At 49.2% G+C, this 21,452-nt stretch overlaps 1 protein-coding gene across 1 annotated transcript in view; it reads right to left on the bottom strand.

The window, feature by feature from the left end:
- The window catches only part of KIF5C (kinesin family member 5C), a 79,107-nt gene that overhangs the window by 40,069 nt on the left and 17,586 nt on the right, over positions 1 to 21,452 (bottom strand). The window contains exons 2-9 of the mRNA XM_038751748.1: positions 18,762 to 18,852; positions 12,536 to 12,609; positions 6,633 to 6,737; positions 6,301 to 6,349; positions 4,875 to 4,930; positions 3,209 to 3,296; positions 2,913 to 3,037; positions 1,077 to 1,181 (exon numbers count right to left, since the gene is read on the bottom strand). Coding sequence (XP_038607676.1) covers positions 1,077 to 1,181; positions 2,913 to 3,037; positions 3,209 to 3,296; positions 4,875 to 4,930; positions 6,301 to 6,349; positions 6,633 to 6,737; positions 12,536 to 12,609; positions 18,762 to 18,852 — 693 coding nt within the window. The remainder of the gene's footprint in view (positions 1 to 1,076; positions 1,182 to 2,912; positions 3,038 to 3,208; positions 3,297 to 4,874; positions 4,931 to 6,300; positions 6,350 to 6,632; positions 6,738 to 12,535; positions 12,610 to 18,761; positions 18,853 to 21,452) is intronic.

The raw sequence follows: 21,452 nt of genomic DNA, 5'->3' as shown, positions 1-21,452 counted from the left end.
CCCAAACTGGGTACAGTGCTTGGCACACAGTAAGTGTTTAACAAATACCACTCTCCTTATTATTACACCAGAGCTTAGTACAGTGCTTGGCACCTAGTGAAGGGGACTTGGGGCTCTACAAAGACTTGGGAGACCTCCAGTTTTTTGGTTCCTTAAATGTGGCCTTTCTTCACTCCGCAGAGCGGTTGCAAATGGAGAGTATCCTGGGGAATCAAACCTCAAGGTTGATATTTCCACCCTCTGCCCTTTCTGCCCTGTATATATGTATATATGTTTGTACATATTTATTACTCTATTTATTTATTTTACTTGTACATATCTATTCTGTTTATTTTATTTTGTTAATAAGTTTTGTTTTGTTCTCTGTCACCCCCTTCTAGACTGTGAGCCCACTGTTGGGTAGGGACTGTCTCTATATGTTGCCAACTTGCACTTCCCAAGCACTTAGTACAGTGCTCTGCACACAGTAAAGCGCTCAGTAAATACGACTGATTGATTGATTGATTTCTGGTGACTTGTTAGAGCTGGAGGAGAGGAGGCAGCGTGGCCCAGTGGATAGAGCCCGGGCCTGGGAATCCGAGGACCTGGGTTCTAATTCCAGCCCTGCCACTTGTCTGCTGGGTGACCTTGGGCACGTCACTTCACTCCTCCTTGCCTCATCTGTGAAATGGGGATTAGTACCGTGAGCGCCATATGGGACACCTGATTACCTGGTACCTACCCCAGGGCTTAGTACAGTGCCTGGCCTATAGTAAACGCTTCCTGAAAAAAATAAAAATCTCGGTAATGCCACTTGCCTGCTGGATGACCTGGGGTAAGTCATTTAGTTTCCCCGGGCCTCAGTTCCCTCATGTGTGAAATGGGAGTGAAATATCTGTTCTCCCTCCCCGCTTAGACCGGGAACTGTGTCCGACCTGATTACGGCATCTCCAGCCCAGCACTTAGCACATAGTAAGCGCTGAACAAATACCACGATGGCTACTATTATTTCCGTGACTGAGAGGACAGCCCAGTGAGGAGGATGACTTTCCTCTCTCCTTACTGGATCATGTGGGACCAGGGCTTATTTAACATACCGTTCCTTCTGCTAACGCCGAAATCACATTGCCCAGGGCAGACAAGGACTTATTGATGTTCTTGGCTTCGTCCAGAACCGCGCCCTCGGCTCCCGTTTTGCTGACCTGGTAGGGGAGACCAGAAGCCCGTCAGACTCACCCGAAAGAGGAAGCTTGAGGAGAGAAAATGATGACAGAGACGGAGCAGGCGGCGAGAAGGAGCCGTCCTGGGACGGGACTGACAGCGGATCCCGGAACCATTTCCGCTCTTGGCTCAGGCTGAAGAACACCCGGGCTCGGAGCAGGCCCGTTACATCACGGAAACCCGGGAATCGTCTTGCCCGGGGGATATGGAGACCCCAGGAGGAACACAGGGTCTCTCAAACCTACGGAATCTGGAAAGCAGCCTCCTGCTTCCCCGGTGACGGATCTGCCCCTGCCTGATGGAGTCCCCCCACAATGCAGCATGAAGAGAAGCAGTGTGGCCTAGTGGATAAAGCCCAAGCTTGGGAGTCAGAGAAGGGCCTGGGTTCTAATCCCGGCACCGCCACGTGTCTGCTGTGTGACCTTGGGCAAGCCTATTAACTGCTCTGTGCCTCAGTTACCTCATCTGCAAAATGGGGACTGAGACCGTGAGCCCCATATGGGACAAGGACTGTGTCCGAACTGATTTGCTTGTATCCACCTCAGCGCTTAGTACAGTGCCTGGCACTTAGTGAGTGCTTAACAAATACCATAATAATAATAATAATAATAATAATAATAATAATAATAATAATAATAATAATGGCATTTGTTACGCGCTTACTATGTGCAGAGCACTGTTCTAAGCACTGGGGGGGATTCAAGGTGATCAAGTTGTCCCAAGTGGGGCTCACACTCTTAATCCCCATTTTAGAGATGAGGTAACTGGGGCTCAGAGAAGTTAAGTGACTTACCCAAGGTCACACAGCAGACATGTGGCGGAGTCGGGATTCGAACCCATGACCTCTGACTCCAAAGCCTGGGCTCTTTCCACTGAGCTACGCTGCTTCTCCCACTGAGCCACGCTGCTTCTCAACATAATCAACATCATCATCATTGCTCCCATCCAGACCTAGACCACCTGAACTTAGTCCCTTCTAGACTGTGAGCCCATTGTTGGGTAGGGACCGTCTCTATATGTTGCCGACTTGTACTTCCCAAGCACTTAGTACAGTGCTCTGAAAACAGTAAGTGCTCAATAAATACGACTGAATGAATGAATGAAAGGAAGACGTACTCCAGGAGAAGCAGCGTGGCTCAGTGGAAAGAGCACGGGCTTTGGAGTCAGAGGTCATGGGTTCAAATCCCGGGCTCTGCCACTTGCCTGCTGTGTGTCTTTGGGCAAGTCACTTCACTTCTCTGGGCCTCAGTTCCCTCATCTGTAAAATGGGGATGAAGACCGTGAGCCCCCCGTGGGACAACCTGATCACCTTGTAACCTCCCCAGCACTTAGAACAGTGCTTTGCACATAGTAAGCGCTTAATAAATGCCATCATTATTAAACTCTGTATTCAAACTCTCCTTTCCAAACGGAATTGAGATTGACTCTTTTTTGGGAAGCAGTCTGGCCACAGGTCAGGGGGTCAGAAGACCTGAGTTCTGTTCCTCGCTCCACCACTGGCCTGCTGTGTGACGTGGCATAATAACAATAATAATAATGGTATTTAGCACAGTGCCGGCACGGAGTACTTGAGCCAAAGCAGCTCTATAACTCTTGTGACACTTGTCTCAGCCAACATCTCCAAGGATGAAATCCCACAAAGCTTCAGAACGAGGGGGCCGAGAGGGGCTGCCAGCTCTAAGCAGGTGATGGTATGATGGGGGCCCTAATACCTTTTCACTCCCCGCCAGGTCGACCAGGTACAGTTTGCCACTCAGCTTCTTCTCGGTTTCCACGTTTTCTTGTTTGATGTTGATCAGGAAGATACTGTGGCTCCTAGAACTGTGTTCATTCATGTCTACGAGGAACCCGATTAACATGTGAGAACGACGTCCGGACTCCGGGTCTTCCAGGGACTGGTTAAGCCAACCCTCCTTCCCCCGCCACCCCTCTGTCCGCGACAACCACACGGTGCTTTGGGGCACAGGGATTTGGGGTGCCTTGGGGGGGGACACGACCGGGGACTTACTCGTCACGGCCACGTGCCGGTTGGCTTTCCCTTCGTCGATGACGTCCATGACTTCCTCAGGGCTGGACACGAACCTCTCCGTGCAGCCCTGGGGAACGGTAAACTCGGGGTGAATACCGCCCTGCCTTGATCCGGCAGACCGTTCATCCCGACGCTTTCCAGCGGTCAGGGGAGGCCCACGCGGGGCCAGTGGCAAAGACAAATCAAGATTAAACTTTCCCTGGATCCCTTGGGAACGCCGCCGGATGAACTGAGGACCTCAAACGTTCCTGTTTTTCTCAGAACGTATGCCCAGAGGTCGGGTCGGGGGTCAGCTCTGGGATCCTCCAAAAGGCCTGAGACCCCTCCTCCAGGAGGCCCAAAACCCCTCCTCCAAGTGACCTGACTGTGATTTCATTTTTTCTGACGCTTTTAGGTCACCCAGAGCCAAGCTGTCGACTGACCACTGGCTCCCTCCTGGACCTTGGTGTTTGCGGCTGGTCACGGGCACTGCCGATGAGGCCCCTGGATGCAGCAGGGAGGAACGGAGAAAGTGTCTCCACTGCATTCAGATGGCCCACTCAGGCACTGGAGTCCGGGAATACACTTCAGGAGGTGAGGCCACTTTGAAAATGGGTATCTGGGGGCTTCTAATACTAAACAAGATACTCAGAGAAGCAGCATGGCCTAGTGGAAGTCCGGAGATCCGGGTTCTAATCCCCGCTCCACCACTTGACCGCTGTGTGACCTTGGGTAAGTCACTTAACCTCTCTGAGCTTCAGTTCCTCATCTGTCAAATGGGGATTCAATACCTGTTCTCTCTCCCCGTTGAAAGCCCCATGTGGGACAGGGACTGTATCTGATCTAATAATAATAACAATGATGGCATTTATTAAGTGCTTACTATGTGCAAAGCACTGTTCTAAGCGCTAGGGAGGTTACAAGGTGATCAGGTTGTCTCACGTGGGGCTCATCATCATCATCAATCTATGTGCAGAGCACTGTACTAAGCGCTTGGGAAGTACAAATTGGCAACATATAAGAGACAGTCCCTACCCAACAGTGGGCTCACAGTCTTAATCCCCATTTTATAGATGAGGTTACTGAGGCATAGAGAAGTTGAGTGACTTGCCCAAAGTCACACAGCTGACAAGTGGCGGAGCCGGAATTTGAACCCATGACCTCTGACTCCAAAGCCCGGGCTCTTTCCACTGAGCCACGCTGCTTCTCTACCGATCTGCTTGTGTTTTATCTACCCAAGCGCTTAGCCCAGTGCTTGGCAGATGGTAAGCCCTTAATCAATCAGTCAATCAATCGTATCTATTGAGCACTTACTGTGTGCACAGCACCGTACTAAGCGCTTGGGAAGTACAAGTTGGCAACATATAGAGACAGTCCCTACCCAACAGTGGGCTCACAGTCTAAAAAGGGGGAGACAGAGAACAAAACCAAAACATACTAACAAAATAAAATAAATAGAATAGATATGTACAAGTAAAATAAATAGAGTAATAAATATGTACAAACATATGTACATATATACAGGTGCTGTGGGGAAGGGAAGAAGGTAAGGTGGGGGGATGGAGAGGGTCCATCCCACATAGTAAACGATCCCACAGTTACTATGATTATTCCAACCGGGATTCATACGCTTGACCCCCGCTCCCCAAGCAAGTCTCCCCCTTACCTTCACAAAGGGGACTCTGTTCTTGTCCTCGTGGACTGCCAGGTTCGTCTTGGACACTACAAGCAGGGCCACAGGGGAACTGAATGAAATCTCACTGGTCAAACCAACACTAGATCTAATAAAATAGGACGTCGCATCAACCGACTTCTTTTTGCCATCGCCAGACCCCCGCTCTCCACATCCAAGAAGTCTGTCTGAATGTGACTACATTCTTTCTGACACTTTAAGGTCACCCAGAGAGGATGCATTAGTTGAAGCCACACATCTCTAGACCGTAAGCGCCTTGTGGGAAGTGAAGGAGTCTACCAACTCTGTTATATTTATTATTCTATTTATTTTATTTTGTTAATATGTTTGGTTTTGTTCTCTGCCTCCCCCTTCTAGACTGTGAGCCCACTGCTGGGTAGGGACTGTCTCTAGATGTTGCCAACTTGTACTTCCCAAGCGCTTAGTACAGTGCTCTGCACACAGTAAGCGCTCAATAAATGCGATTGATTGATTGATTGATTGATTATATTGTCCTCTCCCAAGCTCTTAGTACAGTGCTCAGTAAATGCCACTGATTGATCTCATCCTTAGCAAGACCAGTCAGAAACCCTGTGGAGTAGGGGCCCTTTAACACAAACGACTCCGTGTCTAGAATCGGTTGCATTTATTGAGCGCTTATTGTGCGCAGAGGACTGTACTAACCGCTTGGGAGAGTGCAATATAACAGAACTGGTACATATTTACTATTCTATTGATTCCCCCTCTCCATCCCCCCCATCTTACCTCCTTCCCTTCCCCACGGCACCTGTATATATGTATATATGTTTGTACATATTTATTACTCTATTTATTGATTGATTTTACTTGTACATATCTATTCTATTTATTTTATTTTGTTAGCATGTTTGGTTTTGTTCTCTGTCTCCCCCTTTTAGACTGTAAGCCCACTGTTGGGTAGGGACTGTCTCTATATGTTGCCAATTTGTACTTCCCAAGCGCTTAGTACAGTGCTCTGCACACAGTAAGCGCTCAATAGATACGATTGATGACGATATTGATTTTGTTAATGACGTGCATCTAGCTTTACTTCTACTTATTCTGATGACTTGACACCTGTCCATGTGCTTTGTTTTGTTGTCTGTCTCCCCCTTCTAGACTGTGAGCCCGCTGTTGGGTAGGGACCGTCTCTAAATGTTGCCAACTTGTACAGTGCTCCGCACACAGTAAGCGCTCAATAAATACGACTGAATGAATGAACTGGTCGATACGCTTCCTGCCCAACAGGAATGTACCGTCTAGAGGAGTCAGATAGCAGTCCCCCGAGACCTAGACCCCCAAATTTACGGGATTGGCGGCGGTCCAGCTGAGGACGCCGCAGAGGGAGGGTCCCCGGGCTTCTGGAGTGGTCCCCATAAAGGCCGCGCGTCCGCTCTCTCACCGTCAAGCAGGTCCCGGATTTTGTCCAGGTAGATCTCAAAGTAGGACACCTATTTCAGAACAGAAGGCCGGGGTCAGGGCTCCGAGCTGTTTCCGTCTGTCACCCGGGCTGCGGCCCTAAATAGAAGGCCAGGACTCTACCCGTGATGGATCCGCCGGGCCCAGAACTAGCGTAGCACATAGCCCTCTGGCCACGAGGGCCGGGCCACTCTAAGGAGCAGACGCCGAACGGAGGGAGCTGATTTTGGGGAAAACTGTGGCCACAGCCCGCCCGGCGCCTCCCCCTTAACCCGTCCCCTCAGGGCCGCGCAGTGCTCCACGCCCAGTGCTCGCCTTGATGTGGAACTCCAGGTTTTCATCCATGGAGTAGATGTGGTCGAAGATGTCGTGTGCGATCCTCGGGATGATGCCCATGAGCTGGTGATCGTGCAACTTCCCCTGTGGACACAGCACGGATCCAAGGAAATCAGAAGACGTTGCTTAACAAGTACTATCATTATTATTAGCTTTTAGACTGTGAGCCCACTGTTGGGTAGGGACTGTCTCTATATGTTGCCAACTTGGACTTCCCAAGCGCTTAGTGCAGTGCTCTGCACACAGTAAGCGCTCAATAAATACGATCGATTGACTGATTGCAAGGATGCGCCCGCCAACGTTCCCGCATGCGTGGGGGGAGGGAGTGGGATTGATGTGTGGGGGAGAACGTGGTGTGTCTGTGGGTATGTGTGGTGTACTTGGGAAGGTGTGAGGGGTGGTACAATAATAATAATGATGGCATTTGTTAAAAGTGCTTACTATGTGCCAAGCACTGTTCTAAGCGCTGGGGTGGATACAACGTAATCAGGTTGTCCCACATTGGGCTCACAGTCTTAATCCCCATTTTACAGATGAGGCAACTGAGGCACAGAGAAGTGAAGTGACTTGCCCAAAGTCACACAGTTGACAAGCGGTGGAGCTGGGATTAATAATAATGATGGCATTTTTTAAGCACTTACCATGTGCAAAGCACCGTTCTAAGCGCTTGGGAGGTTACAAGGTGATCGGGTTGTCCCCCGGGGGGCTCACAGTCTTCATCCCCATTTTACAGATGAGGCAACTGAGGCACAGAGAAATGAAGGGCCTTGCCCGAAGTCACACAGTTGACAAGCGGAGGAGCGGGGATTAGAACCCATGACCTCTGACTCCCAAGCCCGGGCTCTTTCCGCTAAGCCACGCGGCTTCTCATGTATGTGTGGTGTGTGTGGTGTGAATGTGTGCTGGGGCAGGGGGTGTATGTGAGTGTATGTAAGCGCTCATATTTATTGAGCACTTACTGTAGGCAGAGCACTGTACTAAGAGCCTGAGAAAAAGTACAATACAAGAATATAACAGATATAACAATATATATACATTATATATATATATATACACACACACAATATATATATACATGTATGTGTACACATATATGTATACTATATATAACATATACATTATATACATATATATATACACACATAACAATATTGTATACTATATATATAACAATATATGTTCCCTGCCCACAACAAGCTTACAGGCTCAAGGGGGAGACAGACATTAATAGAAATAAATGAAATAGATATGGACGTAAGAAAGATTTGTTCGTGTTTCTGTATGCAGGTTCATGTGACTTATGGAGAAGCAGCGTGGCTCAGTGGAAAGAGTCCGGGCTTTGGAGTCAGAGGTCATGGGTTCAGATCCCGGCTCTGCCAATTGTCAGCTGGGTGACCTTGGGCAAGTCACTTCACTTCTCTGGACCTCAGTTACCTCATCTGGAAAATGGGGATGAAGACTGTGAGCCCCACGTGGGACAACCTCATCACCTTGTATCCCCCCAGTGCTTAGAACAGTGCTTTGCACATAGTAAGCGCTTAATAAATGCCATCATTATTATTATTATTCTCTGGGCCTCAGTTACCTCATCTGGAAAATGGGGATTAAGACTGTGAGTCCCCCGTGGGACAACCTGATCACCTTGTAACCTCCCTAGTGCTTAGAACAGTGCTTTGCACATAGTAAGCGCTTAATAAATGCCATTATTATTATTATTATATGTGACTACCCGGAGGGGAGCCTTCATCTCTCTGTCTGTCTCTGTCTCTAAGGCGTTTAGTGCACTATGGGAACTAGGCAGCAGCCATCGCTCCCCCGCGATCTGTTTGATCCAAAAACACACATCTGATGGACCCCACGCCAACCTCCCCGGTCGGAGTGGACGCCGGCAGGCTGGACACCGGCCAAACTTTTCTACCTGCTGGGGCATCAGAGAAGCAGTGTGGCTCAGTGGAAAGAGCCCGGGCTTTGGAGTCAGAGGTCATGGGTTCAAATCCCGGCTCCGCCAATTGTCAGCTGTGTGACTTTGGGCAAGTCACTTCACTTCTCTGGGCCTCAGTTCCCCCATCTGTAAAATGGGGATGAAGACTGTGAGCCCCCCGTGGGACAACCTGATCACCCTGTAGCCTCCCCAGCGCTTAGAACAGTGCTTGGCACATAGTAAGTGCTTAACAAATGCCATCATTATAATTATCATTATTATTATTATCAGCATCCATCAACCATGACTCAACCGCTGCCACTGGCCCTTGAGGCCTCTCACCGCCTCCTTTGAGAGCCCGGAGTCCAAGAGAGCTGACCTGCCCTCTGTAATAACGATCATAACAGTCAGGATGGCATTGGGGGAGCGCTTACTACATGCCAAGCGCTGGGAGGGATCCAGTAGGGCTTCCCCTCAAAGCCCTACTGAGAGCTCCCCTCCTCCAGGAGGCCTTCCCAGACTGAGCCCTCTCCTCCCCCTCCCCACACCCCACCTTACCTCCTTCCCTTCCCCACAGCACTAGTATATATGTTTGTACATATTTATTACTCTATTTATTTTACTTGTACATATTTATTCTTTTTATTTTATTTTGTCAATATGGTTTTTTTTTTGTTGTCTGTCTCCCCCTTCTAGACTGTGAGCCCGCTGTTGGGTAGGGACCGTCTCTATATAATAATAATAATAATGATGGCATTTATTAAGTGCTTACTATGTGCAAAGCACTGTTCTAAGCGCAGGGGAGGTTACAAGGCAATCTGGTTGTCCCTCAGGGGACTCACAGTCTTAATCCCCATTTCACAGATGAGGTAACTGAGGCCCAGAGAAGCGAAGTGACTTGCCCAAAGTCACACAGCTGACAATTGGCCGAGCCGAGATTTGAACCCATGACCTCTGACACCAAAGCCCGGGCGCTTTTCCACTGAGCCACGCTGCTTCTCTATATGTTGTCAACTTGTACTTCCCAAGCGCTTAGTACAGTGCTCTGCACACAGTAAGTGCTCAATAAATACGATTGAATGAATGAATGAATACCCAGGACCTCTGTCAGGAGGAATCACCTCCGTGCGGATCTCTGCCTCTGAGGGAAGGGGTTCACACCCACTGGTTGCCCGTCCACCCATGGGCCCTTCCAGGAACCCCACTTAGTTTGTGAGTTGTGCTCTCTTGTTGCCGAAACAGTGCTCTGAGGGTGCCACGCTGCTCCCTCTGGGGCCGGGCACTCGGGGCCTTTGCTCTTCATGCCAGAAAACTGGCAATCCAGCCCCCACAGATCACAGGTCACCATAGGTCCCCATCCAACCCGAGGGCCTCAAAGGCCCCTCCTGGGCCCCCACCCCCAAGGCTGCCCTTTTCTCCACATCACAGGAGTGAACGAGCGAGAGAATGGGTCAGAAAATGGGCACAGGACATTCGGTCCTTCCCATCCCGTTTCCCCTAGATACTGCGGAGAGCAGGCTGAGAGAATAAAGAAATGATCTTCTGACCACCCGCATCTGTCCCAGTCCAGGGGGGTGGGTGTGGGAAGAAAGGGCTGGGTGAGTATGGATTTTCCTTCCTGTGCGTTTCTGCGGAAACACAACCTCCACAGCCCAGGGAGCAGAGATCAGACCACCTGGGATGGGAGAGGTCGCCAATCCTAGGGCAATCAAGGCACACAAAGAACGAGCATCATCCTCTTGACTCAAGGGCCGCTGGCTACATCTCGCTTTCTTTCCAGACCAAATGTGGCCAGTGTCTCCACTCCTCTGCTTAGCCCACCCTTTCCCCTTCCCGGCTTTTTGTTGCTGTTGGGCCTTAAAGAAGACAAGCATCTGTGCCTTTTCCTCCTCCCTTCCCCTTAGAGGAAAATCCCGCCATCCTCTGGGATATCCTCCATTTGTGGGCAGAGTTCTGGTCTCACTGGGCCCTCCCTAACCGAAGCAGACTGACACGGGAGGAGATGGGTTCAGACCGTGTCTGATGCCCCTCTAGACTATAAGCTTTTTAAGAGCAGGGAAGGAGTCTGCTACAATGCTAATTCCATTGTATCGTACTCGCCCCAGAGCTTATTTCAGTGCACTGCACTCACTAAGCACTCAATAAATACCACTGATTGACTGATTGATGTCCAACTGCTACTCAAAAAGTGCTTCTCTCAGATGGGATGCCAATCCTAACCTGATTAAACTTCCTATGTTCTATGGCCTGGGAATCTGAGAGGGCCTAGCACTATTCCAAACCTAATACTACCCTGCTGCTTTGATCATCATCATCAATCGCATTTATTGAGCGCTTACTGTGTGCAGAGCACTGTACTAAGTGCTTGGGAAGTACAAATTGGCAACTTATAGAGACAGTCCCTACCCAACAGTGGGCTCACAGTCTAAAAGGGGGAGACAGAGAACAAAACCAAACATACTAACAAAATAAAATAATGATAAGGAATCATTCCTCCTCTCCCTCTTCCCAATCATTGTCTTGATTCCTTTTATTTTTGTGGATTACCTCAAAGAGATTCAGCCTCTGCCCCTGAAGCCAAGAGGCTGCTTAATTAGGGCAGGAGAATTCCCAAAGGACAAGAACAAAATAGCCCCCGCAGTGCCCTGCTTTCCACTGCCCAGGCTCCTTGACCCGCCCGGCCTCCTTTCCTTTCCCAGACTAGGGACCCAGATGCCGTTTTCCCAAGGTGGAGGTTTGGGAGGGAGAAGGGCATTCCTGAGATTTGGAGGAGAAAGCACTGAGGCTCTATCCCTCAGACATCACCGCCGCTGGTTAAAGCTCCTGTTGTCCACTCCGCACAGTGGACCCCCTCCCCGCCACCCAAATCTGGAAAGGTGGCACAGCCCACCCCAACCCCAACCACCCCTCATGGAGGACAGTCCCATGGAGTAAGGGGGTGGGGGACGGAGGGAACGCCCCCCAGCCTCAGTGGTCTGGTCAGCAGGCTCATTTCGGGAGAACAAAGCAGGCCAGAGCAGCCCCACAGGACCAGCTGGAGTGCCGGGCTCCTCAGTCCCAACGAAGGCAATCGGCGTCAGGGAGAAAACCCACTAGCCAGCGGAGGGAACTGGGCCACAGGCACCTCACTGGCACAGAGGGGAAAAGAGCCTGGTCACAAGCCACTCGGCTGTCTCCAGGAAAGCTTCCTTCCCCGCCCTCCCTCCCCCCAGCTCAGGAGGGAACCGATCCCCATCCTCCCAGAAGATTAGTCCCAGAACCCAGCTGAGCAGAAGGCAGAAAAGGAGGATTAAAGTTAGAATCTCCCTGATGAGCTTTTGTGGGGACCCATCCCCCGTGGTGACAACCCTCTCCCATGATCCTAGAGAAAAGAGAAGCAGCGTGGCTCAGTGAAAAGAGCCTGGGCTTTGGAGTCAGAGGTCATGGGTTCAAATCCCGGCTCTGCCAACTGTCAGCTGTGTGACTTTGGGCAAGTCATTTAACTTCTCTGTGCCTCAGTTACCTCCATCTGTAAAATGGGGATGAAGACTGTGAGCCCCCCATGGGACAACCTGATCACCTTGTAACCTCCCCAGTGCTTAGAACGGTGCTTTGCTATTATTATTATTATGATCCTCTTCTCTCAATTAGGAAACACGGAATGCAAAGCCCACCCGACATCTTCCTCGGGATGAGTCCCTCAGGGAGAGGTCAGGGAGCAGAGGATTTTCATCATTTCAAAACCACTTCAGGCTCCGGACGTCCCTCCGTCCCTTCGGGCTCTCTCCAGTGGACCAGGCCCGTCCAGATCGACCCCCAGGCTGGTGTTATTTTAGCAGATGGAACCATCGGCTCCTGGGGAGGAAGCCATCTGCAGCAGCCCGAAGCTACTTTAAACCCACAAAGCTTAGACATCCCTACCTCGAGGCGGCCAAAAGCCATTTGCATCGTGGAATACACACATTCCCTCCCACACCCTCACCTCCATAGTGTGGGTTTTCCCTGAAGAGGTCTGACCATAGGCAAAGATCGTTCCATTGTAACCTTCCAGAACATCTGTAGACAAGTGAGAGAAAGACAAACATCTTAAATCTTGGGATTTTTTTTTTTTCCAGTTAGTTATAAGATCTATAAAGAGCTCACTTTGTGCCGGGTAAAGTGCTGAGCGTTGGGGTGACTAAGATCAACTTTTCAAACCTTGTCCCTGTCCTACATGGGGCTCGCAATCCACATGGAGGAGGACAAACATAGAGAAAAGATTAAAAAAATTACAGACAAGGGGAGCAAAAAAAAAATACAGGAAACCAGAAATAAAGGAGAAGCAGTGTGACAGTGGAAAGAGCACGGGCTTGGGAGTCAGCGGTCAAGGGTTCTAATCCTGGCGCTTCTGTGTGACTTTAGGCAAGTCACAACTAATCTGTGCCTCAGTTCCCGCACCTGCAAAATGGGGATTAAGACTGTGAGCCCTTCGTGGGACAACCTAATTACCTTGTATCTACCCCAGCGCTTAGAACAGTGCCTGGCACATAGTAAGTGCTTAACAAATGCCATCATTATTATTATTATAAAGGATACTCTTGATAGAGGGAACGGTATTAATAATAATTGTGGTTATTATTAAGTGCTTACCGTGTGCCAAGCTCTGTCCTAAACACTGGGATGGAGGCAATACAATCAGACTGAACACAATCCCTGTTCCACATGGGGCTCATAAATTAAGCAAGGTGGAGAACAGGTATTGGATCCCCATTTTACAGATGAGGAACGCATCTCGGGAAGCAGCATGGCTCAGTGGAAAGAGCCCGGGCTTTGGAGTCAGAGGTCAGGGGTTCAAATCCCAGCTCTGCCAATTGTCAGCTGGGTGAGTTTGGGCAAGTCACTTAACTTCTCTGGGCCTCAGTTCCCTCATCTGCAAAATGGGGATTAAGACTGTGAGCCCCCTGTGGGACAACCTGATCACCCTGTAACCTACCCAGTGCTTAGAACAGTGCTATACACATAGTAAGCACTTAATAAATACCATTAAAAAAAACTGAGGCACAGGTTAACTCACAAAAGACTTTGTGAGTCTTTTGTCTTTTAGACTGTGAGCCCACTCTTTTAGACTGTGAGCCCACTGTTGGGTAGGGACTGTCTCTATGTGTTGCCAACTTGTACTTCCCAAGCGCTTAGTACAGTGCTCTGCACACAGTAAGCGCTCAATAAATACGATTGATTGATTGACTGATTAACTCAGTAGACAAGTGGCAGAGTCGGGGTGAGGATCCAGGTTCTCTGACTCTTTCCTGGAGGCCTCCCTATTTCTCAGTCTTCGGGGGATAAATACTGCAGAAAGTTCATAGAGGTGGAATGGTCCGTCACCTCCCATTCCCCCATTGCTTTAAAAAAAGACAAATCTCCCCCAGGTGTTTCTGAATCCTAGGGAGGCAGTGTGCTCGAGAGGAGAAGCAGCATGGACTAGTGGGAAGAGCACAGGCCCGGAAATCAGAGGTCCTGGGTTCTAATCCCGGCTCTAATCCCCGCTTGTTCTGTGACCATGGGCAAGTCATTTTTCTTCTCTGTGCCTCAGCTTCCTCAACTGTAAAACGGACACTAAATACCTGGTCTCCCTCTTAGACTGTGAGCCTTATGTGAGACAGGGACTGTCTCCAACCTAATTAACTTGTACCTACCCCAGGGCTCAGAAATATGTGTGACACACAGTAAGCACTTAACAAATACGAGAAAGAAAAAAAAAGTTCAGGACTATAAATCAGAATATTCAAGTTACAGTCTCTAGACCTGTAAACTCATCTGTAGACTGTAAGCTCACTATGGGTAGGAACGTATCTACCAACGTCTCTACCAACTCTGATGTACTGTACTGAAGAGAAGCAGAGTGACTCAGTGGAAAGAGCCCGGGCTTGAGAGTCAGAGGTCATGGGTTCAAATTCCTGCTCCGCCACTTGTCAGCTGGGTGACTTTGGGCAAGTCACTTCACTTTTCTATGTCTCAGTTCCCTCATCTTTAAAATGGGGATTAAGACTGTGAGCCCCACTTGGGACAACCTAATCACCTTGTATCCTCCCCAGCGCTTAGAACAGTGCTTTGCACATAGTAAGCACTTAACAAATGCCATCATTACTATTACTCTCCCAAGTGCTGAGTACAGTGCTCTGTATACAGTAAACACTCAATAAATGCCATTCATTGATTATAGATCTGATCCACTGTGTGCCATCAGGCGGGTTACTTAATCTCTCTGGGCTTCAGTTTCCTCATCTGTAAAATGGGGATAACCTATGCCTTCAGAAGGTCGTAAAGACACGGAATAGGATCTCATCACCGTCAACAGCACTTACTACGCTTCTACTACAGTGTGCCAAGCGCTGTACTCTGGAAGCAGAGGGCAGTCGTCCAGCAGTTTACAGTCTAAGAGACACAAGTTACCAATGCACGCTAGGCAAGAAGAGTAAGAGTGTCGATGTACGTGATCCAAAACAAAAATCAGTCATTAATATTTATTGAATGTCTACAATGTGCTGAGCACTGTACTAAGCACTTGGGAGAATACAATGAAAGTAACAGAAATGATCCCTACCCGCTAAGATCTTACAATGGAGCTAGGGAGGCTGAAGGCCCATCTCCTCCCTGACTAAGCCCTCCTTTCCTCTTCCCCCACTCCCTTCCACATCACCCTGACTTGTCCCTTTATTTATTCCCCCCATACCAGCCCCAGAGCACTTATGTCCATATCTGTAATTTATTTATTTAAATTAATGCCTGTCTCCCCTCCAGACTGTAAGCTCATTGTGGGCAGGGGAGGCATCTGTTTATTGTAATACTGTACTCTCCCAAGTGCTTAGTTCAGTGTTCTGCACTCAGTGATTGCTCAATGATGATGATGATGATGGCATTTGTTAAGCGCTTACTATGAGCAAAGCACTGTTCTAAGAGCTGGGGAGGATACGAGCATAGACCAGTGCTCCAGCGCTTAGAATAGTGCTTTGCACATAGTAAGTGCTTAACAAATGCCATCATTATTATTATATTATTATATTATATTATTATTATTATTATTATGGCATTTATTAAGTGCTATGTGCAAAGCAATGTTCTAAGCACTGGGGAGGATACAAGTATAGAACAGTGCTCCAGCACTTAGAACAGTGCTTTGCACATAGTAAGCGCTTAACAAATGCCATCATTAATATTATTATATTATTATTATTATTATGGCATTTATTAAGTGTTTACTATGTGCAAAGCACTGTTCTAAGCGCTGGGGAGGTTACAAGGTGATCAGGTTGTCCCACATGGGGCTCACAGTCTTCATCCCCATTTTACAGATGAGGGAACTGAGGCACAGTGAAGTTAAGTGACTTGCCCAAAGTCACACGGCTGACAAGTGGCGGAGCTGGGATTTGAACCCATGACCTCTGACTCCAAAGCTCGGGCTCTTTCCACTGAGCCACGCTGCTTCTATTATTATTATTATTATTATTATTATTATTATACAAGGTAATCAAGGTTGTCCCACATGGGGCTCACAGTCTTAATCCTATGATTGACTGGCTGACTAAAATAAGTTACAGTTAGGTGAAAGTTAATGAACTAAGATATTATCATCATTATCAATGGTATTTACTGAACACTTACTGTGTGCCGAGCACTTTACTAAGCATTTGGGAGAGTACGATATAACAGAGTCGGTAGACGTACTCCCTGCCCACAAGCCCATTCTTCTAGACTGTGAACCTGTTGTTGGATAGGGATTGTCTCTGTTGCCGAATTGTACTTTCCAAGCGCTTAGCACAGTGCTCTGCACACGGTAAGTGCTAAATAAATTTGACTGCATGAATGAATGAACAAGATATGGACGTACGTGTTGTAGGAATGAAAACGAAAGCATGAAGCTCGTAGTGGGCAGGGAATGTGTCCGCTTATTGTCATACTGTTCTCTCCCAAGCACTTCGTACAGTTCTCTGCATACAGTAAGCGCCCAATAAATACGATTGAACGAATTAAATAAATAGAAATACATGCTGACCAGGAAGAGAGGGATCTGTCAGGAAAGGCTTCTGGGAGTTAGTGACTGTCAGAGGGTGCCCTGGGTCTCGGCTTGGGGGATATGAGGAAAAACTATTCCAATCAGATTCTGGCCAGAGGGCAAAACAAACTCATATTCCAACTCAGAGCCCCATTCCCTCCATGACCGCTGTGCAAATCTCGGTCCCAATCCCATTAGCCTTACAAATTCTGCCTTTAATTACCCCAAGCCACCTACATCCCCACTTCACACTGGGCTAAGTGAAAGCGGAGGAGAGTGGAGGAGCTAAGCTTCTCCACAGGAAATGTTTCAAAGCAACAGAAGCAATTAAAATCCATTTAGCAGGCATTTTCCTTCTGCTCCCCTCAGCTCACCCCTTCTGCTCCCTCAGATTTCCTCTCTACCCCCTTCACTCCCACCTCCTGCTCCACTTCAGCTCCCCTGTTCCTTCAGTCCTCCTTTTCTTCCACCCACCTCTGCATTGCCCTGAATTGCTCCCTTTATTCACCCCACAACCTGACCCCAGAGCATTTAGGTCCGATCTGCAACAGTATTTATTTATATTAATATTTATATTATATTTGTTTATATTAATGTCTGTCTCCCCTCTAGACTGTGAGCTCGCTGTGGGCAAGGATTGTGCTTGTTATATTGTTATGTTGTACTCCCCCAAGCACTTCGTACAGTGCTCGGCACATAGTAAGCACTCAATAAATGACTGACTGACTGCCCTCTCCACTCACCCGTCCTGCTTTAGCTCCATTCCCCTGCTCCCTCAGTTCCCCTTTCCTGCCCCCTCCATTTCCTCGTACTGCTTCACCTCAGCTCCCCTGTTCCTCTCAGCTCCCTCAGTCCCCCTTTCCTGCCCTCTCTGCTCCACTTTCCTGCTTCCCCTCATCTCCCTCAGTTCCCCTTTCCTGACCCTCCACTCCCCTCTTCTGCTTCCCCGCCTCTGCTCCTTCAGTTTCCCTTTCCTGCCCCCTCACTCCCGCCTCCTGATTCACCTCAGTTCCCCTGTTCCTCTCAGCTCCCTCAGCTCCCCTTTCCTGTCCTCCTCTCCCCCTTTCCTGTTTCACCTCTGCTTCCCTTTTCCTCTCAGCTCCCTCAGTCCTACTTTCCTGTCCCTCCACTCCCCTCTCCTGCTTCACCTCTGCTCCCTCAGCTCCCCTTTCCTGTCCTCCTCTCCCCCTTTCCTGTTTCACCTCTGCTTCCCTGTTCTTCTCAGCTCCCTCAGTCCCACCTTCCTGTCCCCCCAACTCCCCTCTCCTGTTTCCCCACCTCTGCTCCCTCAGTTTCCCCACCTCTTCTCCCTCAGTTTCCCCACCTCTGCTCCCTCAGTTTCCCCTTCCTGCCTCCTGCTTCCCCTAAGCTCCCCCGTTCCCCTGAGCACCCTCTTAGCTCCCTCAGTCCCCTCTCTCCCCACTGAGGGCACCCCCAGTTCCCCTTTCCTGCTTCACCTCTGCTCCCTCGGATTGCCCCTCTTACCCCCTCACTCCCACTTCCTACTTCACCTCAGCTCTCCCCTGTTCCTCTCAGTGCCCTCAGTTCCCCTTTCCTGCTTCCCCTCAGCTCCCCCATTCCTCTGAGCACCCTCTCAGCTCCCTCAGTCCCTTCTCTCTCCCCTGAGGGCACCCTCAGTTTCCTTTTCCTGCTTCACCTCTGCTCCCTCAGATTCCCCTTCCTGCCCCCTCACTCCCGCTTCCTGCTTCACCTCAGCTCTCCCCTGTTCCTCTCAGTGCCCTCAGTTCCCCTTTCTTGTTTCACCTCTGCTCCCCCATTCCTCTGAGCACCCTCTCAGCTCCCTCAGTCCCCTCTCTCCCCCCTGAGGGCACCCTCAGTTCCCCTTTCCTGCTTCACCTCTGCTCCCTCAGATTTCCCTTCCTACCCCTTCACTCCCGCTTCCTGCTTCACCTCAGCTCTCCCCTGTTCCTCTCAGCTCCCTCAGTTCCCCTTTTCTGTTTCACCTCTGCTCCCCTGTTCCTCTCAGCTCCCTCAGTTCCCCTTTCCTGTCCCTCCCCTCCCCTGCTTCACCTCTGCCCCCTCAGTTTCCCCTTTCTACCCCCTCACTCCCATCTCCTGCTACACCTCAGCTCTCGCCTGTTCCTCTCAGCTCCCCGCACGGGTCCCCCGGGCCCTCCGCAACCCCCTTCCCTCTCAGTTTCCCCTCCCTTCAACTCACCCTTGACGATCTGCTTGGCGCAGGCATCGTAGACCTGCTCCTGGCTGGTGCTGGGTGGCAGTACCCTGTCGAAGACGTACGGCTTCCCTTGCTGGAAGAGGAGAGGAGAGAGGGGGCATTAGTGGGGCCCAGATCCCACGGCCCTGACCGCCCCTATGGCCGTTCTTTCTCTCACCTCATCCACCTGCCCACCAGCCGACCACAACATCCCCTTTCCTAATGAAGCGCCCAACACAGGACACGTCTACTCCCAGGACCCACCAGTGAAATTCGGCCTTCACTTCGCCACGGGTGACACCGTGCCCTCCTACTCACTCCTGATGGCCGCTGCCCCAGTGGGAGAGCGGTCCCACCCACACAAACCACTGTCGCTCTAGCCGAGTCCTCCGGGCAGGCCCGCGGCCCGGGAATCTATGAGAGAATCCAGGAGCTGGTCCTTCAGCAGTGACAAGAGACTGCATCCTCCGTAAACTCGCTGTGGACACGGAATGGGTCTGCCAAGTCTGCTATATTAATAATAATAATAACAGCATTTATGTGCAAAGCACTGTTCTAAGCACTGGGGAGGTTACAAGGTGATCAGGTTGTCCCACGGGGGGCTCACAGTCTTAATCCTCATTTGACAGATGAGGTAACTGAGGCACAGAGAAGTTAAGTGACTTGCCCAAAGCCACACAGCTGACAATTGTTGGAGCAGGGATTCAAACCCATGACCTCTGGATTCAAAGCCCGTGCTCTTTCCACTGAGCCACGCTGCTATATTGTACTCTCCCAAGTGCTTCGTACAGGGCTCGTCAATCAAGCAATCAATCTTACTGAGCACTTACTACGTGCAGAGCACTGTCCTAAATGCTTGGAGAGTAACATTAATAATAATGATGATGGCATCTGTTAAGCGCTTACTGTATGTCAAGCACTGTGCCACTCAATCAATGGTATTTATTGAGCACTTTGTGCAGAGCACTGTATTAAATCTTGGGAGAGCAATAATAATAATTATTATGGTATTTATTAAGCGCTTACTATGTGCCAAGCACTGTTCTAAGCGCTGGGGAAGATAAAAGGTAATTAGGTTGTCCCACGTGGGGCTCACAGTCTTAATCCCCATTTTACAGATGAGGGAAAGGAGGCACAGAGAAGTGACTTGCCCAAGGTCCTCAACAACTCTTCCCCTCTACATTGGAAGTCCCCCCTAGACTGTGGGCAGGGAACATGTCTACCAACCCTGTTATATTGGACTCGCCCATGCGCTCAGTCCGCTGCTCTGCAACACGGTAAGCGCTCGGTGAAAAATATTGATTGATTGATTCCCAGAGAGGCCCAGAAAGCAGAACTTGGTGCACTGAAGTGCCCAGGGCCGGACAAATATGAGCTGGCAAATTCTGGCTCTGCCCGCACGAGGAACGCCTTCAGGGACACAGAGGAAAATCCCTGAATCCCCGTGACCCTCCACGGCCTTGACAACGCTACCCTCTCCACAGCCCGCTGAGGGCCCAGGGATTTGTTCCAGGAGTTTTTGTGGCAATTCAGACTTCATCAGCGTCAGGCTAAGAAAGAAAGGCAAGGACGTTTAGAGCTGGGATTTATTTATTACGGTATTTACTAAGCGCTTACTGTGGGCAGAGTACTGTGATACACACAGTACTTAGATGGGACACAGTCCCTGTTCCACACAGGACTCACAGTCAAAAAAGGAGGGAGAGCAGGTATTTTATCCCCATTTTACATGTGAGGAAACTGAGCCCCAGAGAGGTTTGGGGTTTTTTTGTTTTAATGGTATTTGTTAAATGTTTACTTTGTGCCAAGAACTATTCTAAGTGCCGGGGTAGATACAATCAATCAATCAATCAATCAATCAATCGTATTTATTGAGCACTTACTGTGTGCAGAGCACTGTACTAAGCGCTTGGGAAGTCCAAGTTGGCAACATATAGAGACAGTCCCTACCCAACAGTGGGCTCACAGTCTAAAAGGGGGAGACAGAGAAAAAAACCAAACATACTAACAAAATAAAATAAATAGAATAGATATGTACAAGTAAGATAAATAAATAAATAGAGTAATAAATATGTACAAACATATATACATATACGTTTGAGATACAAGTTATTAGGTTGGACGCAGCCCACGTCCCACATGGGGCTCACGGTTTTAATCCCCATTTTACATGTGAGGAAACTGAGCCCCAGAGAGGTTTTGGGTTTTTTTGTTTTAATGGTATTTGTTAATTGGACGCAGTCCATGTCCCACATGGGGCTCACGGTTTTAATCCCCATTTTACACGTGAGGAAACTGAGCCCCAGAGAGGTTTTGGGTTTTTTTGTTTTAATGGTATTTGCTAAACGCTATGTGCCAAGAACTGTTCTAAGCGCCGGGGTAGATACAAGTTATCAGGTTGGACGCAGTCCATGTCCCCCATGGGGCTCACGGTCTTGATCCCCATTTTACAGATGAGGTAACTGAGAGATTAAGTGACTTGCCCAAGGTCACCCAGAAAGCAAGTGGCAAAGCCAGGACTAGAACCCAAGTTCCCTGACCCAAGTCCCCGACAGCAGGAAATTTACATTAAATGGCACTTGAAGGTCCAATTCGTAAAGTTTGACAGTAATGTGAATTTATTTCCTCGGCCGTTCCTACTTCAGTTCGGCACAGAATGAATCTTCTCTTCTATCAACTGCAGTGGGAATTTGG

Source organism: Tachyglossus aculeatus, chromosome 9 (genome assembly GCF_015852505.1).
Source record: "Tachyglossus aculeatus isolate mTacAcu1 chromosome 9, mTacAcu1.pri, whole genome shotgun sequence".
Taxonomy (NCBI): Eukaryota; Metazoa; Chordata; class Mammalia; order Monotremata; family Tachyglossidae; genus Tachyglossus; species Tachyglossus aculeatus.
The sequence above is the reverse complement of the archived record's forward strand: the minus strand, read 5'-3'. Positions and strand labels throughout refer to the sequence as shown.